We start from the raw sequence: 21,954 nt of genomic DNA on the forward strand, positions 1-21,954 counted from the left end.
TCTAAAAGCTATACTGCAGGAATTTTGAAGTTTGATGGCATATGTTATACAAGGGGTCAGACTAGATGATCATAATGATCCCTTCTGGCCTTAGAATCTATGAATATGATAACAGGAGAAGTTTACTTTAGAATTTACTACCTAACTCTGATTCCATCACTGACTTACATGTTAAATATACTTATGCAGCCCCCTCCACCCAGTTCTCTTTTTTTTAACTATAAGGTGACCAGAAATTTATTTTGTGGGGAAGGAAATCCCTTTTTCCACAAAGTACACACATGCCTCAGTTTGAGTGATCATGGGTTAATTTGGTGTAAACTAAATGGAAGGATAAGCAAAATATGTCTGCCACAAAGGTCCTTGATTTCAAAAAGACAAACTTTAAAAAAATTCATGGAATTAGTTAGGGAGTTGAACTGGACTGAAGAATTAAAGGATCTGAATGGAGAGGAGGCTTGGAATTACTTTAATTCAAAGTTTTAAAAACTGTCTGAAGCCTGCATCTCAAGGAAAAGGAAAAAAATTGTAGAGAAGGGTTGTAGACTAATCTGGATGAACAAGAGTCTCAAATGTTATTAAAAGAAAGCAGAAGGCCTATAAGGAATGGAAGAAGGGCTGGATGAGCAAGGAAAGCTACCTCTTAGAGGTCAGAAAACATAGGGAAAAAAAGCCAAAAAGCCATTAAAACCGTTAGTAAGAGGTTTTTTAGACAAATAAAAAGGAAACATGGAAAGAAGAAGTGAGACTGCTAAATGCTGAGCATGGGGTAGAAATTAAAGATAATCTAGGTATGATCCAACACCTAAACAAATATTTTGCCTCAGTTTTTAATATGGATAATGAGGAGGCTTGGAGAGAGTAGCAGGATGGCTAATGTGAACAAAGATATGAAAGAAGAAATTACCACATCCAGGGTGGAAGCTAAACTCAATTATCTTACTGGTACCTAAATTGGGAGGACTGGATAATGTCCGCCCTAAAATATTAAAGGAACTAGCACGTGAAATTGCAAGCCTAATAGCAAGGATTTTTAATGAATCTGTAAACTTGAGGGTCATACTTATGACTGGAGAACTGCAAATACAGTATCTATATTTAAGAAAGATTAAAAAGTGATCCAGGAAACTACAGGCCCATTAGTTGACCTCAGTTGTATGCAAGGTCTTAGAAAATATTTTGAAAGACAGAGTAAAGGACATAGAAGTAAATGGTAATTGTGATTAAAACAAAACAAAAACAAAACATTGTTTTACAAAAGGTAGATCATGCAAGACCAATATGATCTCTTTCTTTGAGAAGATAACATATTTTCTAGGAAATGCAGTAGATCTAATCTACCAAGATTTCAGTAAAGCATTTGATACAGTTCCACATGGGAAATTATTTGCTGAATTGGAGAAGATGAGAATTCATACAAGAATCAAAAAGTAGGTAAAGAACTGGTTACAGGGGAGACTATAACAGGTCATACTGAAAGGTGAACTGTCAGACCGGAGGGAGGTTACTAGTGGAGTTCCTCAAGGACTGGTCTTGGGACCAATCTTATTTAACATTTTCTTTAATGACCTTGTCACAAAAAGTAGGATTGTGCTAATAAAATTTGAAGATGACAAAGTTGGGAGGTATTGGGGAGGACTGGAATATCATACTAGAAGATGTGGAGGACTTTGAAAACTGGCATAATAGGAACAGGATGAAATTTAAGAGGGTAAAGGTCAAGATCATGCACTGAGGGACTAACAACAAGAATTTCTGCTACAAGCAAAAGCGACAGAAACGACAGAAGAGGAGAAAGACCTACGTGTATTGGTTGATTACAGGATGACTGTGAGCCGCCAATGTGATGCAGCTATGAAAAAGGCTAATGCAGTCCTAATGTGCATACGCAAGGTATTTCCAGTAGAGATAGGAAGTGTTATTACCAAATACAAGGCACTGGTGAGACCTCATCTGGAATACTGTGTGCAATTCTGGTCTGTCATGTTCTAGAAAAATCAATTCAAACAGAAACAGGTGCAGAGAAGGGCTATGAGTATGATCAGAGGAATGGAAAACCTACTTACATGAACAGACTTAAGGAGCTTGGCTTGTTTAACCTATCAAAATGAAGGCTCAAGGCATATATAATTGGTCTCTGTGAATATATCAGAGGGATAAACACCAGGGAGGAGAGGAGTTATTTAAGTTAGGGGCCAATGTTGGCACAAGAACAAGTGGATATAAACTGGCCATCCATAAGTTTAGGCTTGAAATTAGAACAAGGTTTCTAATGATCAGAGGAGTGAAGTTCTGGAACAGCCTTCCAAGGGGAAGGGCTAAAAACCTAACTTGCTTCAAGACAGAGCTTCATAAATTTATGGAGGACCTGGTATGATAAGATTGCCTACAATGGCATATGGCCCATCCATGAATGCGATCAGCAAATATCTCCAATAGGTGGATAAGGGATAACAGATGGGGAATGCGCTGAGTTATTGCAGAGAATTCTCTCTTGAGTTTTTGGCTGGTGGGCTTCGCCCACATGCTCAGGGTCTAACTCATTGCCATATTTGGGGTCAGAAGGACTTTTCCCCCAGGTCAGAATGGCAGAGACCCTGGAGGGGGCGGGAGGGGTCTCCTTCCTCTGCAGTATGAGGCACAGGTTACTTGTTGGTTTGAACAAGAGTAAATTGTGGATTCTACATAATTTTAAGTTTTTAAATCATGATTTGAGGACTTGAGTAACTCAGCCAGAGGTTATGGGCCTATTACTGGAATAGGTGGGTATAGCCTATGATGTGCAGGAGGTCAAACTAGATGATCATGATGGTCCCTTCTGGCCTTAAAGGCTGAGAGTCTGTGCCCTTAACTTGTTCTCTCTATATTTTAGACATTTTTGGGCCCCAACAGAAGTTCCACTCCTTGCTGTGAATCTGTACCTATTTCATTCCAATCTACTATTTTACTCCTGCCTAATTTAGTCATATTCTACACCAGTGGTTCTCAAACTTTTGTACTGGTGACCCCTTCCACATAGCAAGCCTCTGAATGCAACCTTCCTTAAAAATTAAAATAATTTTTTTATACATTTAACACCATCATAAATGCTGGAGGCAAAGCAGGGTTTGGGTTGGAGGCTGACAACTCACGACCCCCATGTAATAAACTTGTGGCCCCCTAAGGGGTCCTGACTCCCAGTTTGAGAACCCCTGTACTACACCTATCACACGGTACAGGAGCACCTTAGAAGCCATTTCTCCCAACTTCCAAGCCTGTGTTTTAGGCATTGCCTATGTTGGGGATTTGTCCCAAAGTCAGCCACCACTGTAGCTGCACTGATGCAAATTCCTAGTGTGGACAGCCTATTGGCACTGGTCTCTCAAACTGGTGGTGAATTAAACCATGGCAAACTGCCCCAGTGCAAATAGCTGTTTTGTCTGTCTACACTGCAGGCAAGCACCAGTGCAGCTATAATCTGATAGCTACAGTTGATTCAGATGTTGAAGGTAGACAAGACTTTAGCCACAAGATCATAGGTCATTAACAGTGGGCATAATAAGGAGCACTATCACCAAGGAGGCCAGTAAAGTGCCTGGAGAAAGAGGACAACTAGATTCTAATAAGGGGTCAGCATCCTAGGATCTGTCACTTGGGGAAAGATTCCACACCTTCCCCCCAGGAGAAAGCAAACAAGCAAGTAGGGAAGGCAGAGAAAAAAGCTGACTTCTGAAACCCCTTTTCGCTCATGCTTTGCCTGAATACCCAAGAGATCTGGTAGTTTCAGAGTGGCTGGAGGAGAAGGAAACACTCCCATTCACCACCAACTGCCTCTCAAAAGAGCAAAGCTGGTCAGCTGCAGGAGAGAGGGATCTCGGAAAACTTAGCACCGTACCTGCCATCTCAGGATTTCACTGAAACTGCTTTTCCCTTTCTTGTAATCTAGTTTCCCTCTCCCCCACTTTTGCACCTCCAAGAATGTGCAGAACAAAACCCCACTGTGGTTTTCAGCTCTGATATAGCAGCAGTTATGATAACAGTATAAAGGAAAAATCCCTGACAGTTGGATTAAATGGCACAGTTAAACTGACAGCTAAAAGGCATAAAGGAAGTTCAAAAGCAAGTATCCCAGGGAGCTGCATTAACTGTAACCTCCTTGGAAATGAATTATGTGCTTTCTCTCAGGACAAGAGCCTCTTCACACATAAATGATAAAAACATATAGTTAGATGCCAGTCCACGATGTCCATAATAATGCTCTTATTATAGTCCTACAATTTTAAAAAAAATCAGCTATGTTCTTCTCCATCCCACCAAAGGATCTATTTGGAATACTATGGAAATATAATATAAATAGAAATGTTCTAGGGTGCTAAAAGAACTGACTGAATATATCTGCACACAAGAAATATTTGTTACCATAGTGATTTCTCCACTATTTTGGTCCTGAAAACCTCCTCCTGGTCCAGGTTTACAGTACAGTAGCAATCTCTCATCTTGTTTGGCCCCGGATATGTAGGAAGATTTTTGGCTTCTCCTAAAGAAAAAAAATTCAAAAGCAAACTTTAAATATGAGCAGATATTGATGGTATATCAACAGTTATATTAAAAATTATACACAACTTTTTTATTTGGCTGTACAATGCTTCCTACCAGGTCTTTATTTAGAAGATTATTTTCAGTCCTCTGACAGGAGCAATGCTCATGTAGAATGGCAGGCAGTGTGCTGCAATATGCCAATGGTAAGGGAAAAAAATTCAAAAGAACCTAAGTCACTTATGAAAATACAACTTTGCACTTTAAATCCCATTGACTTTCAATGAAGCTTAGACACCTAAGTCATTTTTGATAAAATAGAGTTTGGGATAAAATTTTCAAACCGCAAGAGACTGCAAATAAGGATTTTATCTACAGCTCTGCTACTCTCCAAGGTGTTAGCATGAAAAGTCACTTAAATGAGGCACCGGAACATGGAGTGTAATAACACTTCTCATAAGGTGCTTTGAAGTTTAATTAAAGCTTGTAAACCCCCTAAGATCTTTGGACAGAGGCACTGTTTAAGTGCCAGGCATTAAAATTAATTTGTTAGACAATATGCATTTGCTTATTTCAAAACTGCAACAAGAAACAATTACATATCATGCATCTAAAAGAATAGGGCTGGAGAATGGAGGATAGACAAAGACAAAGCAGTATAAAATTCAGATTTTTTTTTTTTTAAAACCCCAGGAAATGAGACTGGAATAGTAGTCTCTTCCTCTACTGGTCCATCAACAAGCAAAATTGCAAACTAAGATTGCTTGGCACAGTGACAGTCCAAACAAAAGCCTAGGAAAAGAAATCAGATAACTCTCCCCACAGCTTCATTGAAACACCTTAGCACCACTTGGCAAGTGTTTTGACTTCAAGGCCAAGCCCTAACTCCTCTGAGAGCTTAAGGAAGCCTTCACTCTGCATGTGCTCTTGTTTGCACTTCACTTCTATGGTACCTACAGATTGTTATCAGATGTCACATGCACTAACTAGAGCTTGCTCTACTGATAAGATAAGGGAAAAATCAAGATCAGAGAGCAAAGCTTATTTTTGAACATAGAAGAGAGGAGTGAAATCTAAGCGACAGGAACAAGTGTAGCCTGTTTATCAGACATCTGCAGGTCAGTTTCAGTCCCCAATTCCTGCATAGCTTCACTAACAGGACCAATTTCATTTCATCCCAATCTCATCTTGAGTCACACAATCTCTACAGGCTTTGGGCCACATTCAGAGCTGACCTAAATGGTCGTGTAAATGAATCAGCAAATGGATGCAACTTCCATGCTGATGTTGGAATAGATGAGTTGTAGCAGTAAAAGCAATTCACGGGAAAAGAAGATTAAGGAGGCTCCCATCTTCTACTTTAACAGGAAGGCAAAAGGTGGTTTAGGATGCAACATCTTTCTTGACCACAGCACAACCTGTGTGTCCCCCCTTGGGATGTAATTTACGCTCACTTACCATTTAACTTGAATCACAGCATCTCTGCATTTGACCATTAGAGTAAGAAAGCCACACAAAATTATATGCATTTGATCACCAAGACTAACACCTGAAGACTAAAATTTGTGATGTTAAATAATTTTCTACACTTAAAAGCTAGAATGTACAAAGTATGGAGTTTGACAGACTTTTAACCCATTATTTTTATAGCTGAAAGATGATAAACACAATTTGAAGTGTTACAATGTGGCCAATAAAGCTATATTTCAAGTTCATTTTATTTTATTTTTATTTTTTTAAATTAAAAAAAGTTAACTTCTCTAAGACCGAGCTGATGCCGCAAGGTAATGCCTCAGTGCACACTTCCACTTAGAGAAAAAAAAAGTCAGGAGACAAGTTGCATTGGGTCTGTACAATTTACTACATCACAGACTATGTTCAAGGAAATTTTTTTTTCTCTCTGCCTTAGCCTCGCCTCCTCCAAGTCCCAGAGAGGACTTTCCTTTCTAGTTTCACCTTTAATCGTACGCTGGGCCAACGCCTGTCTGGCTGAAGCTCCCTCCAGAGGGCGTCAACAGGAAGCATCGTAGCAGGGTAATGAGGAAACCTCCCTTGTGGGGGCTGAGCATATTATGAGGAAACTTTTCAAATTTCAAGTTAGAAACATTTTTTTAAAAGGAAAAAAAATGTAGACTAAGTTTGTGAATTTTCTGCTCCCCTAAAATGACCTCTTTTCAGAAACTCTTGATTTTTGAATAGTTTTCTGAGACAATGTCCTCTCTAGTACTGTAACCCACTGAAATTCTAAAATAGCTAACTTTAATTTGAAGCCCATTTTGTTGCTTTTTAATACAAGAATTACAGTATAAAGATAAGGAGAATGCAGAAGTAGTGATGTATTTGGATTCTAATAAAAACAGGGGTTACTGGATCTCTGAAAGTTTTATTTGAGAAGGAAGACTCATCGGGACTGAAAAGTGCCGTTTATCATTGCCCTTCAGGGAAAGCATCCGAGTTAGAGGCACAGAGGAAGAAGAGAGGGAACTTGTGATTTTTCTTCTTCCACTTCGCAGACATTGACAAACCATGGAGGCTATAAACAAGGGACTAACTGATCATTCCCACTTACCAGTTATGTTACTGACTTAACTAAAGAGAGTCAACACAGAAATAGTGTGGTGTAGGGTTTAACTGAGACATATACCAATGACTATTTAGGGTCTTATATAAGAACAATAGTCTGAATTGTTTAGTGAGCAGTCAGAAAAATCAAGCATCCAAGGAACACCTAAGGACTCTTAGCCCTCAAGCCAGACATTCAATGTCAACAAAACAAGCCCCCATAGAATTTCAGCTGGTGTATAGTGTCATTTAAACAAAATGTTCCTTCTTTGGGGTTATTTCACTATTGTCACAGGAGCTGACCAATTCTGTTTGCATTTGTTGGTCTGAAACAAAAGCACTGATTAACTCACTATGTTAGAGAGACAAAGTGGGGGAGATGATATCTTTCATTGGACCAACTTCTGTTGATGAGAGAGAAGTTTTTGAGCTACACAGAGATCTTCCTCAGGTCTGGGAAAGTGACACTCAGGTCTGGGAAAGTGACACTCAATACTTTCCCCAGTTTCTTCTATTCCAGCTGCTGTAGACCCATTGCATTATGTATAGGTCTGGTCTAAAGGCCACTGAAGTCAATGACAGGTTTCAATGAGAGTCAGTACTAGCAAAGCAAACTAATTATTCACATCCAAAATTAAGACATTTTGGACTGGCTCTGAGACAGAGCGGACTGCAGTATTTGTGATGCTGACTTCCCCTGCTGGTATGGAGTGTAATTACAGCTTAAGCAAGAACTGCCCTCTCCAGGCAGCATAGAGAAAGTGGTGGTGTATGAAGAGATATCAGAACAGAGAAACACAATAACCTAGAATGAAGAGGAAGGAATGTGTCTTCCCAAATCTCACTCGGCTTCCCTCCTCACTCCAAAATTCATGAGTCCCTTCCTTGCTTAGGAAGAGGGATGAAGCAAGGCGAGGGATAAGGGCTCCATGGCAGATGGTGCATGAGGTGAAAGAGAATACTGCTTAGGTGCCTAGGGAGATGCAGCTGCTAAAACAGAACGAGAAGCAAAATAAGATTTTAATTTTTCTTTTTGTAGGTGTGGGAAGAGACTCCTAAACAAACATCTAAAAAGATGGTCCCAAAAGAAAAAAATAGCTTAAAAATAATTTTCGATGTTTTGAGTCATCTAACATTTATCTGTTGAACAAAAACATATTTTGCACTATTTCCTTCCCTCCCTCCCCCCTTTGCAATATTACCTATGTTGTCAGATACCAATGCATTCACATTTTAACCTTCAAGATTACACACACATACACACCACATTGCACGGGTCTGGAATTCACATGGAGTGAAGGGAGGGAGATTGTGAAAATAATACAGCTACCAACCTGCCCAGTGCCTCCCAGGAAGCTCTGGGGAGCAACTACCACTCCCCAAGAGGCCATGATACTGCTGCTGAAATGGAGTAATACTAACAAGGATCCTGGAGAGCTGGAGGGATCTGGTCCTATGTGGCTCTGCCAGGTTTGGGTGTAGATATTATGGACACTTCCACTGGGATGGGGGGGGGGGAGGGAGAAGACGACGTTACATCTAAACCAGGCCTCTGAAATCTGGCATATTTCATTCCACAAGGCCAGAAAAGTACAATCTTTGCACAACTAAATAGCATATGAGTGTGTAATGGGTATCTTATATTAAGGGCAATAGCACTTATAACACTACACCCATTAAGGTAAATTTAGTTATGTATCCCACCAGATTTATGTTGTGAGATCATCCAGCACTAAGAAATAACTTATATTGGATACATTTGATTTATTGAGTGGTTGAAGGGGAAATCAGTCCCCTTAGAGAAACAAAATCAGTGAAAAAACAACAGCTGAGCTTTCTACACCCTGGCATTCAATTTCATGCAGTGGGCAGAGAAACTCAAGGACAGAAACAAAAACTCTGAAAAGGGCAATATATACAAGCTATCATCAACAATGATTCACTTCGCTTCTATTGTACTCAGTACATATCCTCTGAACAATCTCACTTGCAAGCATGTCAAGAATAAAACAAAATGATGGTGTAAGCTAAACCCCCTCAAACACACAGTTCTATCATTACCATAAATTCTAACTTCTACTTTGAAGTTTCGAACAAAACACCTTTCAAGCTTTTATTTTCACTCCCCATAAAATGTGCATAAATCAGCAATGAGTCCAAAATGTAATGGCAGATTGATATATTTTCATCATCATTTATGCTGAAAGTATTCTTCATGTTTAGAACCCCTTGCCTGAGTAACTCAGGATGAGATGATCAGATGCTAACAAATCTGCAAATAGGACACAACGTAAGGTTAAACACCACGAAGATGCAAACCATTTTCTCCTTATTTTAGTATTCCATGTAGCCAGGCTTGCAATAATGTAGACAAATGCTCAGGTGTGCAATGATATTTCTGAAATGTGCTGACTTAGGAATATATGTATATTGATCACCGGAGGCTGATGGTGCACATCATCCCTTTATTGTATGTGGCAACTTCTTTTGCTATTTTAGGCATTGGAAAAGATTAGTAAATCAATATGCATTGATGAAATATATAATTCTCTGGACTATTAAAATGGACAATCAACTCACATCTGTCTGAATTTTAACCATCTTTAGTTACAAAGCAATATCCAAAACTAATGTAACAAATTTTGGAAAAAAAAGTCTGTTTTTAAAATTTATTTACTTTGTGCATTTAACAGCGCTTTGTCCAACTGACTTTGTATAAGGCATATGGTGTAGCTGACCATGCACGGATGCATTGTGTAGGTCTTTCACAAAGATGAAAGGAAGAGAGAAACATTTTAAAATAGGAAATTGATTAAAACCACAAAATGGGTAGGCGTACTCAAGGACAATTATACTATTGCACCTCATTTATAATATCCTAAACGCAAGGTATTACTGTTTTTCCTACCTTCTTCCTTTATGTAACAATGCCTTTAGGGTCACTGCAATTTTCTTTTATGTTGAAGGTAAATCACAAATCCAATGTTATCTAATCAAGCAATATGTAAAAATGAAATCTATTTAAAAAGCCAGTTGTGATTATAAATATTCAATTTCCTTGAATAGGTTTATCTTTGTTGCTTTAATGCTTTAGCTGGATATTAAAGAGAGCAAAAATCCATAGCATGCCCGCACGCACGCACCCACACACGCTCACCGGTTCAACAACAAAAAGGCAGACTATTAGATTCCTAAATCAGGTCACAAATAGCCATCTGTGAAGTGATTCCACAGTCTGGAGAACCAGATTTTTAGCTGATCTGCTCTTAATGTAAGTCATTGCCTGCCAGCATATTATATGATAGAATAAATTATTTGTTTCGTTATGAGGATCAGGTTAAAAATATAATTTGTCACATCAAAACAAATTTGTTTCAACCACCACATTTATGTGCGCAATTTCCCAAACTCCCCATTCTTCTCCCATTCTGTCTTATCAGCTCCAACGGTGTCTCAGACAAACATCTCCTCATGAATATTCCTTTGCCTTCACAAACTCCATCTCTTCAAAACTGGAATGCTTCTTCAATTATTTGTCTGTATTGGTCACCATGTGCCTTGTGCACACAAGATCAGAATCTCTGAACTGTTGTGCCCATCTGGATGCGCCTATCTTCTGTATGTCCTTCTGGCCCCAACCCAGAGGGCATAAAAGGTAGACCTGTCATAACCGTCCCTCAGTTCCCTCCTACCGCATATGGCAGGAGAATGGAACCATACATAGCCTTAGCTTAGGTAAGTCAGGGCTTGATTTCTACTAACAATTCTCTCCTTTCCCTTTTGTTTTTATTTCCACAAACCCCCAAAGACTTTATGAATTCCATTTGGTGCCTCATGATACTACCATCCATAATGGCAGATCCAAAACCATCATGCTTTAAGCCCTGCCTATATTCTAACAGTTTAATTCTCCTCGACAGCTGCTGTCTATTTTACCCTGTTGAGAGCCATGTGCCTAATCATTGCTCGATCTGCCAATCGTTTTCCACAAAGACAAGAAAATATAGGGACACCAGTCTGAAACAGTATCTTCCGGAGCAATCCATGAAGAGCACATGAGATCCTTGGGACTGAAGACTGTGCTACAAGATGGGATTTTTCCACAAAGAAAATCAGTCTATCAGCACTCTAACCAGCAGGCAGATCAGTGGTGAGCTGAAGCCAGTTCCCACCGGTTTGCTAGAACCGGTTGTTAAATTTAGAAGCCCTTTTAGAACCAGTTGTTCCGCGCGGGGCCCAGGGAGGCGGAGGTGAACTGGGGAGGGGGGGGTGAGGGGGCGTGAGGAGGGCCACCCGCGCGACAGCAGGTAACCCGGGCGGGGGGAGAACGTGCAGGGGAACCGCTCCCCACCCCAGCTCACCTCCACCACCCTCAGCCTGCTTCTCAGCCCTACAGCTGAACCACGGGAAGCCAGGGAAGGGGGCGGAGAAGCAGAGCAGGGCGGCGCGTTCAGGGGAGAAGGAGGAGGCAGAGCAGAGGTGAGCTGGGGGCGGGGGCGGGGCAGGGAGCTGCCAAATTCTCCCTGTGGGTGCTCCAGCCCTGGAGCACCCAGGGAGTTGGCACCTAAGGCGCCACTTTTGATGTGATTAGTGGGGGAGTGGCTGCTCCCCCCCAGCTATGCTCCCACATCCCTAGGAGCCAGAGGGACCTGCCAGATGCTTCCTGGGAGCTGCCCCAGGTAAGCACCTCCGGGACTCCCCACCTCGCCCCCTGGCAGGTGCCTCTGGCTCTTAGGGGTTGGGTAGGCACCCACTACGGTGGCCCACGAGACTCTCCTGTCCGGTTCTGGGGGCAGACAAGGGAGGGGGTGGATGGGGTTGGGGGGGGCGTCAAGGAACGCGGTGGGGCAGGAGTCGGGGGGGGCAGCAACGACCCCCTCGTGGGGTGAGGAGGGAACCCGTTAAGATTTTGGCAGCTCATCACTGAGGCAGATGATGCCCAAGCCAGTAAGAGTATGGCCCTGGTCCTGACAAAGCCAGGGCCAAAGCAATCAAAGACCAATTTGGTACCAAGAGCTCCTCTGGGACCAAAGGCTGGTACCACAACAGCAATTCAGATCAGTGCATTGCACTCAACATAACTCTCGACATCAATATTCTCCCAAGACAAGAGAAGTAGAAAACTGAAAAAAACCACTTGCTTTCCCTCTCCCCCCAAGGGCATAACACAATGCACGCTCACAGTATATGGGCAAATGTCACATGTCAACCTCTGGTTTGGCACCAAAGGATTTTGAGACAACTGTGGTATCTACATCCAGTACAGACATCTCAATGCCAAAACCACCAGAGCTGGCACCAGAAGTGGAAGTGCTAATGGTCCCGGTTGATCTACTGCTGATGGAAGGAACCATACCTGCAGTACTGAAATAATCCTTTTGGCACCATCCACTACATCACAGCTCATGTTACCAATGTCTCCCCAAATATCAGCAACACCAATGGGGGAGATATTTCCTTCTCCACCTTTTCTGACCACAAACACCTCTGCACCTCCCAGCCAGGACCACTCCCTATGATCGGGAGAGTGTCCACCCTCTGAGGCATATACACTAATCACAAGACATCAGCCACTTAGCCAAGTCAATATATTACTCAGATCTTACTCGATCACATTGATGCCAATCCTTTAGTTACTAAAAACTAAAGTTTTAATAATAAAAGGAAAGAAGAGGAGTTAATAATGGTTAATAGGTTATATATATATATATAGATACACATACAAATAACTGCAAAGTCTTTATATCATGTTTGTAGCAGTGATGGAATAGACTGCTGGCTTGTGAAGTCTCTCTGGAAGATCCTCAGTCCATAGTTTTAAATTGTAAATCCACAGTCAAGAGAACCAGGGCAGGAAAGAGGCAAAACGAAGGTCTTAGGAGTCTTTCTTTCCTCTGCCACGTGCCTGGAAATTTACTGTCTCTTTATGGAACTTTATGGAAAAGTTACTGACCTAAGTAGGAGTCCACTGTCATATGAGCATATTCTTAATGCCCTGATGACTCACAGGGGCAGCCATATCCTTGCTGTGCTGTCCACAGGAAGAGCAATTTGAGTGAAATGAGTTTCTTTTATGGCCCATTGTGAGAGCTAAGTATTCTTGATGGGCCATCAATATATAGTTGTCTGGCTTTAATATAAATTTCACCTTGCGGGTGTGACCCAGGAATAGAACATATGTATGTGACCCAACATATGTATGTTGCTAGTATATAGCCAATATTCCTAACTTCAGATACAAAATCATACATGCATATAAACAGGATAATCATACTTAGCAAATCATAACGTTTCCATTAACACCTTACATGACATACTTCATAAAAGATTTGTTGCAATTGTATAACAGTGGCAAAACAGTTATCAGAATAGGGATATAAATGGCCATTCAATCATACAGCATTACAACAACTCCAGAGGCCAAAAAAATCACTGAATATGGAGAGAGATGCTACTAAACTCTGGATTTTTGTACAACAGATGTTCTAGCACTCTCTGTGAGACTCTACCCAAGATTACTGTAAGACTGTTTTTGTGCTAGCTGCTGGGTAACAGAATCTCTGTGTACCCCTCAGAGATGAGTTCCTATCATTTGGAACATTAAAAGCCATTGCACTGCCAGGATTCTACACTCTTTCAGGCTGTGACAACTGGAAAGTTGGTAGGAAAGACCAAAATTATCTTACTGGAAGGCATTTGATTCAACCTGTGAAGACTCTCTCCTTGTTCTGAAAGTGCTCAGAATGGCTGAGAGAAAGAGACACACACACACACACACACAGATAAGGTCATAAATGCACTAGAGATGCTCATACACAGAGTATACCATTTGAAGACCAACATTATGACACTTGCAGAGCTACGTTGGTGAATGTTTCCCAAGAAGCAGAAAAACATAGGAGAAATTGCCATCAACAAGGGATGCATTAAAACCTGGTATCAAGAGGGCAAATTATGAAGCAATGGAATGACTCTGGGATGATCTAATGCATCCAAAACTACCCTCCCTATTGGGCCTGGATAGGTCTTGAAGGATGGCTAATCATACCAGTTATGCACTCTCAAATCAATCCTTCAGCTAATCAAATGCTCATGTGCAAAGATCAGATGCTCACCACCCTTCAAGTGTTTGGCTAATAGTCTGCCTTGTATGGAGATGTGCAAGTGTGACAGAGACAAGGATTAGTGTGACAATGTGTCTAGTGATGCCCTAGACAGAGACTACATTGGTGATGACTTTGATGAATAAATGTTTTCAGTCCTACATGTCAAGGCTAACTTCCCTAGGATTAGCCAAGAACAATGTCTTTTTTTATGTAAACAATGCATCCCTGTGTTAAAGTATAATGAAAAAAATGTTGATTTTTAAACATTTTCTTGAATATAACTACATAACTATTCTAGGTTTGTTGTGTTTGGTACCACTACATTCCTAGGAGAAAGGGCCTTCAAGTGATACTGAATTATCAAAATTTCCATTAATGGATCACCTAGTGATGGGAGGTGGGGGAAGGAGGAGGTCATCGAGTGCCCCCTGCCTGCCACACCACAGAGGGTGACGCCATTGGAATTATGATTCTGTAGATTTTGTGGACTCAGATGACACCTCCCTTACCATTCCATCACTAACTTGCCCTCAGAATGAGATTTTACTTTATTCTTCTCCCAGACCATATGGTACGTTACATTCTTGCAATGATTCAAAATGATCATCAGCTGGACACACTTCAGTCACATCAAGTAATTTCCTCTCAAGAGCCAGGCTAAAACATATAAGGACTCTTTTCCCTGAGACATTCTAGCCAACCATAAGAAAAACAACAGGGGTTGGGAAGTAATTTTACCTTGTACAGTTTGTTTTGATACATACACTAACATATGAACATTATGTTCATGAGATGTCTTCTACGCACTCTACTGTAATCTGTATTGTGGCAGACATTCTCTTCTTTTTCCACACAAATTTAAATGCATTTGACTATTCATGTTGATCTCAATATGCGCAGTATCTTCCAGACTGTGATATCATTTGCTATTACAATTAGATGTTCTTGTTAAAAGTCTCTGGAACACATTTCTGGCAACACTATTTAATAGAATGTGTTAATCAATTGTATTGCGTGATGTCTTGGTACATTCATTTCTATCTTAGGGTTTTATAGAATGTGCATCACCATGATAAACACTTCACAGGTAAATTAAAACTGCATAGTCCACAGTGTACTTAATAGAATTTTCTGTTCTTCTCCCTTCTTTCTTGGGCAGTGTGGGTATGTGTGTTAGGGGACTTCCTTGTTTGAAGGTGACACGACCAAAGCCTTACATCCATTGTCAGTTTGTCTTGGGTACTTATAGGGCTCCTACCACCATAATATCTGAGCACCTCGCAGTCTTTAATACATTTATCCTCGCAACCCCTCTGTGACGTAGGGAAGTGCTATTCCCCCAATATGACAGATGGAGAACTGTAGCACAGAGAAACTAAGGGACTTGACAAGGTTACACAGGACATCTACATCAGAGCTGGAAAATGAACCCTGGTCTCTCAAGTCTCAGGTTAGTGCCCTTCTTCTTTGTATTGAAATTCTAGAGTGATGTACTCATGGCAGCCCATCCTGTTGAAGCGGACATTCAATTCCAGGTGCAGTGAATTACAGTACTCCCATCCGGAAGTGGCAACATATGGATAACCATGGCCAGATCCTCATCTGAAAGGAAGGATTACAGATTCCTAGCAAGATATGGGAGGAAGAAGGCTGTTGTTTACCAATGATACCTAATTATGTAGGGTTAGTGATGGGTCAGACAGGACCCCCAAACTTTGCACCAGTCTGATGAACGAATGAGTACAAAGGGTAGGCAGAGGCCTTTGATGGAAGAGAATGTAAACCTTTCTAAAAAAGAAAAGGAGTACTTGTGGCACCTTAGAGACTAACCAATTTATTTGAGCATGAGCTTTCGTGAGCTACAGCTCACTTCATCGGATGCATACCGTGGAAACTGCAGCAGACTTTATATATACACAGAGAATATGAAACAATACCTCCTCCCACCCCACTGTCCTGCTGGTAATAGCTTATCTAAAGTGATCATCAGGTGGGCCATTTCCAGCACAAATCCAGGTTTTCTCACCCTCCACCCCCCCCACACAAATTCACTCTCCTGCTGGTGATAGCCCATCCAAAGTGACAACTCTTTACACAATGTGCATGATAATCAAGTTGGGCCATTTCCTACACAAATCCAGGTTTTCTCACATCCCACCCATCACGATGAAGTGAGCTGTAGCTCACGAAAGCTCATGCTCAAATAAATTGGTTAGTCTCTAAGGTGCCACAAGTACTCCTTTTCTTTTTGCGAATACAGACTAACATGGCTGTTACTCTTAAACCTTTCTAGTTCTTCAAAGAATTTCCCCTCCAACTAGCATCAACTTAATTTGAACGAGTTTTTAAATAGTCTATTTCTTCCTCTGTTTGCTTTACAACAGTTGTGTGGTCTAAAGAAAATAATTTACATTAACAAATCTATGTAACATCTGAAGTCACTGGATTTGACTACTGAGTGAAATTGAATTTAAAAAACCACTTGGGGGGAGGAGGGGTTAAAAAAAAGTGGCTTTCTAATAAAAGTAAAGCCATTTTGTATGCAAAGGCACTTTGCAGTGATCTTTTAAAACCAGAGACTGCCTAGTAAGGGTGATGTCTTAAACAGGTTTCACTACAGTTAGCCAGTTTCCCAGTTGCATTCTGGGACAGTAACCTTTCTGGGTTCCTTTGATCTGATTTTTATTTTTGATTAGTGGAAGACTTCTTAACAAGTAAGAGCATAGTTTGGCTAACTAGCTAGCTTTTAAATTACTTTTCAGCTGGACTTGTATTTGAAGAATGTTTTTTGAATTGAGATGTCTCTCGTGACTTTCAAGCTGCATGCGCAAGAGATCTTGAGACTTTTTTTCCTAATGTTTTTAGCAGTGCAGACTGGCTGTAGGTTTTTTTGCACTCCTTAAAACTGATAAATTGTGACCTTGTTTAAAGCATTTGGTTTGTGCAGTTCCTTTCCTTTTTAAATATTTTTGTAAGTGAATTAAGGCCACTTAGAGTCTGAAAGAAAGTGTCGACACAGGATTTAATATAGTTTAACTAATCCACTTTAAATTCACACATTTACTTAATTCAGATTAGCTTTCCTAAGTATCCCCATATAAACATGCTCTCAGAAAATGTTTTCTCCCAACACAAACTGAAAGTTTTGAAATCACTAAACATCTGTAGAGGGAGGGAGAGTATTAAAGCTGAAGGATGAGTAAAGCGGCCAAGAGGAAGTAACTTTAAGATGTTTTTCCATGTGCTGGGCAAACAGTTAATGATTTAACCTTCTTTGAGGAATCATATAAAACAGAAAATACAAGTAATTAATTTTAAGTGTCCATAAATGTGACCAAAATCCTATATTGAGTCAGCTGCTGTCTTAAGTGTTTCTGAATACCATCACATTTCAAACAGTTCCTCACATGACTGTGGTGTTCGGAAATCTGGTCAGCATTTATGGCCAACATGTGTAATGTCCTTGTACATATCTGTAGCATGACCAGGAATAGTTTTCTGAACAGGAAGCAATCTCTGTAAATATTCTATATAAATGAAATTAAATTTACAAATCATAAAGTATTCACCAAGCAGCCTGATACTCATTTAGTTAATTTGTTTCCAGACTATTTCGTTGTGTTCAAGGAGCCACAACTGTGTGGAAACAAGACAAAAAGGGTAAAGGAATAATGCTATTGTCACTTTCCTGTTTTAGGGCATTAATCATCCAAATCACCATAAAAAACAACACTGAGACCACTTACTTTAATAGGAAAAGTTAGAATCTCAAAACATTTGTAAGGTTTCATTTATAGAATAAAACCAAATGTGTGATTACAAATGTCATAATTGCCTAGGAGTTGAAGCATTGCCAGCAGAAGAAGAAAACTAACTATAACTAGTCTTCAATAATTCAGTTGCCCATAATTGCCTTTCCTTTAAGACTACTAAATCAGAAATATCAATGTTAACCAAAAACTAACCACTCCATTAGTGAAGTTTTAGTCCAAGTTCAGACAGAACCAAGTTTTCAATTGCCTGGCCTTACTCAAAAAGGCAGCCTAAACACTTAAACAGGACCAATGGTGTTATTCATATTCAAGGTAACCTCCAAAGCCAAGCTAATTGATGAACATTTCTCCTTCCAAAAACAAGACCTCCCACAACAGCTTCACTATTCTGTTCTCAGGTTTAAGACTCATGAGGGCTGGAAGTTTTTCTTGGCACCTCTTTCCTGTCCCTATGCAAGACTCATCTCTTTGCCTTAGGTTACCCTGAACAATGCAAAGTTTTTTGAAAGCCAAAACCTAACACACATTCCGCTCTATCTTGGGGGTTGGAAGAGGTAAAAGTAGGGAGATATCAAGCTACCCAGCAGTGAAACTATGATACTCTTGTGCAAGGCAATCTAGACAGCTGATCATCTTAGATACTAGTGTTCTATTGGTATACTTATTCCTTAGGGGTTTAGCTGGTAAACGTTTGCCTGTTAAAGGAAATGAAGGAATGTTAAAACCTAGACTTGGGCCTGTCTGAAATGAAGTCCTTTCTTAAGGAGAGATCCTTGCTCATGAATTATGCTTTCTTCATTATATCAATTGTTTACCACAGGAGATTTCTCTTCAAGGAACTCAGCATGGAACGAGGAACCAGAATGTCATTTCCCTGACAGTGACTGGCTTGAATTTAAGTTATTCAGCAAAACACAGGCTACACAGAGATTTACCCTTCAGAGTTCAGATAGCTCTCAAGCCTTACAGAAGGCCAGTAAGGAACCCTGCTCAGAAACTGCTTTGTATGTAATAGCACAATCCGCTTCCTCTACCTTCTGGGAGCACTTACCAATGTATACATTTTAGCTGGATCAAAAACTAGATGTATGCTGGACATCTCCCTCCCTATTTATTCTGCTTTTGTCTTGCTAAGTGAAGAAGATCCTTACATCCATCAGCTCTGATGTGGGTGTGCATGGGTAGGCGTGGGAGCCTTTTGCATCACTGACTAGAAGGCCAATTTTCCATGGGACACTTTCAGGCCGAGCTCAAACTACTATTGAAACCCTTACCTTGAGCTTCAGGACAATACAAAAATGAGTCATGAAATCTGCGTTTGTTTTAAAAGTCTCCCGTATAGCTCTCTCTGAGCAGGGCATTTATAAAACTTAAATTTATAAAACTTTGTTTTTGAAATGAAAAGGCAAATACAGACTCAAAGCCAGGGCCGTACACACACACACACACACACGTTTTCTGAGGGCTTTTCAATTATTTGCATTATCATAGTGCCTAGGATCCCCAGTCGTGGAGCAGGGCCCCATTAATTTCATTCTGTTTGAACAGAGCCAAAGTACCTGAGAGCGTCTAAAATCCAAGCATAAGAAAAGACTCAACTGATCGATACAGACAGACCAATATGGAGTACAAGGAAACTAAGAGACAATATTGGTCAGCATGATCAGTGCTTTGAGCATACCAGCAGCCTAACCATTGTCAACATTTTTGTACGCATTCTGGCAGAGAAGTCTTTAAAGAGGGATTTGAAGGAGAATAATAAGTTAGTTTTACAGATATTTATGGGGAGGTCCTTCCAAGTCTCAGGGGCAGCATGGCAGAAAGCACAAAAGTGCCCATTAGAAGTTTTAACATGTGAGTGGATGGAAGATGACATCAAGGGCTCATCAGAGGCAGGAGTCAACCTTTCAATACAGAATGAGGGATGATAGCGGATGGGGATAGTCTGTGAAGGGTCTTAAAAGTGAAGTGAAGGCGAACAGCTTATGTTTGATATGACAGAAAAGGGGGAGCCAGTGGAGGGATGCAAAGAAGGGTGACAGTCAAAACAATGGGCAATGAAAATGATCTTTGGCAGGAAAACCTGTCATCCAACAGTATCGCCTACTGGGGAAAACAGACTGTTAGATTTATTTCACTTGAATCTACAGTCATTGGATTTTTATTTTATTTATTTTTTTACACTATACATGTAATTTCCTGTCATATGTTCCAACAAACTATTTGTATCATCCCCCCCCCATTATATTACACACACACTATGCATCCTACTTGAGCATTCTCATGGTTGTCACACAACACATTGTATAAGAGACTTTACCAGTGACTTTACTCCAACTTGGAGTGTTTTTAAATGTTGTTGTAAATTCAATAAAAGATTCACTTCATTGTTTAGCAGATTATACTGTGCAAACACATGTACGTTAAAAGCATACAGAAAGACGACTTATTATTACTAATTAATGCTTGCTAGCCTGCAGTGCCATAAAACCACACAGACAGTAGTAGTTTCTCCACTTAGCAGCAAAGATATTTCAAGATCTAACAAGTTCTATAGTGAGGTCTAATTACTATAGCATGAAGTATTTAAAATGCACTTGCTTTTTAAAAAGTTTGCTCATTTGCCATATTCTGTGATTTATGTATCTTGTAGTCACAAGCATAAATTACTGCGGCTCTACTGCAAATCATTTGTCTGCAGACCAATCAACTGTTTGGTAAAAAAAAACAGTATGATGTACCTCTAGAGCAGGGGTTCCTAAACTGTCGGCCTCTGGCGCAACCACAGGCAGAGTTTGGGGAGTAGATCTGACAACCCTCCAGGATTGTCCTGGAGTCTCCAGGAATTTAAAGATTAATCTTTAATTAAAGATTGTCATGTGATAAAACCTTTAGGAATACATCCAGCCAAAACTGGCAACCCTACTAGGGAGTGGGCAACCTGGTGGTGATGCCCCCCCAAATTGTATACATTGAAAGTGGGGGGGGGCACAGTTTAAAGGTTCAGCCACTCCCCGAACAGCTCGAGTCACGCCCCCCCAGGCCCGCCCCCCAGCAAGGCCCCTTCCCACTGGCAGGGCACCCAGTGACAAGGAATCCTGTGCCAGAAGCTGGTTGCCAGGGCCCCACCCCAGCTAGCAGAGTGGCAGCCATCGATGGCCCCTGTCCAGGCTTGAGGGAGCCCAGCACCCGCAGCAGAGGGCAAAGCGGAGCTGCCAGGTGGTGAGTGAGGAGAAGGGGCAGGCCCCACGAGGCAGCAGTTGCCAGGACTGCTGGAGAAGGTTGGAGGGTTCATGGCTGTTCTCACTCCAAGCCATCCATGGCTGTTGAGCCCCCTGGTGTATCGGCCCTGCAACCCCCCAGGACCAGAGCTCAGTGGTGCCTCTCTGTTTCCACCTGGACAACACAGTGATTGGAACGGTCATAGGTAATGGCCAGGAGACCCTAAGCCCTTTCTTCATGCCCAGGCTGGGGGTGCCTGTGAGACGCATCATGGTGCTGGGTGTGCAACTGGGGCAGGGATGCCAGGTGACGAGCTCAAGGCACTCAGAGGGCTGCTGAGGTGGAGGGTGTTAGCAAGGGCTGGCGGTGGCACCTGCCTGGCCCTTCACCTTCTTGCTGGCCCTGGTCCCTGTTCAGGCAAGGGGCTGCATATGCCTCATGGTGCCCCTCAACCTAAATATCATTCTAATTTAGAAAATTAATAACAATTTGGAGACAGACCCAAAAATGCCGGGGGGAGAGGGGCGAAAGAGGGTTTGGCCTCCACTTATATATCCACAACCTATCAGGACCAGATACTACATGGAGATCCACTAGCACAGACTTGTGGAGTTCCACTGAATTTGACAGGACTCAGCAGGGGTCTCTGGATAGTGAATCCTGATGCAGGATTGTTGGCACAGGTTAAAAAAATGCACCAGAACAAGAGCTCATCTAATGGCCAATGGAACGTAGTTTACTCCTTGAATCTGCAGTGGCCCCACATAACCATACCT

General features: G+C 41.2%; 1 protein-coding gene across 2 annotated transcripts in view; it reads right to left on the minus strand.

The window, feature by feature from the left end:
- The window catches only part of RASA3 (RAS p21 protein activator 3), a 266,580-nt gene that overhangs the window by 136,196 nt on the left and 108,430 nt on the right, over positions 1–21,954 (minus strand). For both annotated transcript variants that reach the window (XM_073350720.2, XM_073350711.2), the window contains exon 2: positions 4,399–4,516. In XM_073350720.2, the coding sequence (XP_073206821.2) occupies positions 4,399–4,475 (77 nt within the window). In that variant the 5' untranslated portion in view covers positions 4,476–4,516. The remainder of the gene's footprint in view (positions 1–4,398; positions 4,517–21,954) is intronic.

The sequence above is a fragment of the Lepidochelys kempii genome, chromosome 1 (assembly GCF_965140285.1).
Source record: "Lepidochelys kempii isolate rLepKem1 chromosome 1, rLepKem1.hap1, whole genome shotgun sequence".
Taxonomy (NCBI): Eukaryota; Metazoa; Chordata; order Testudines; family Cheloniidae; genus Lepidochelys; species Lepidochelys kempii.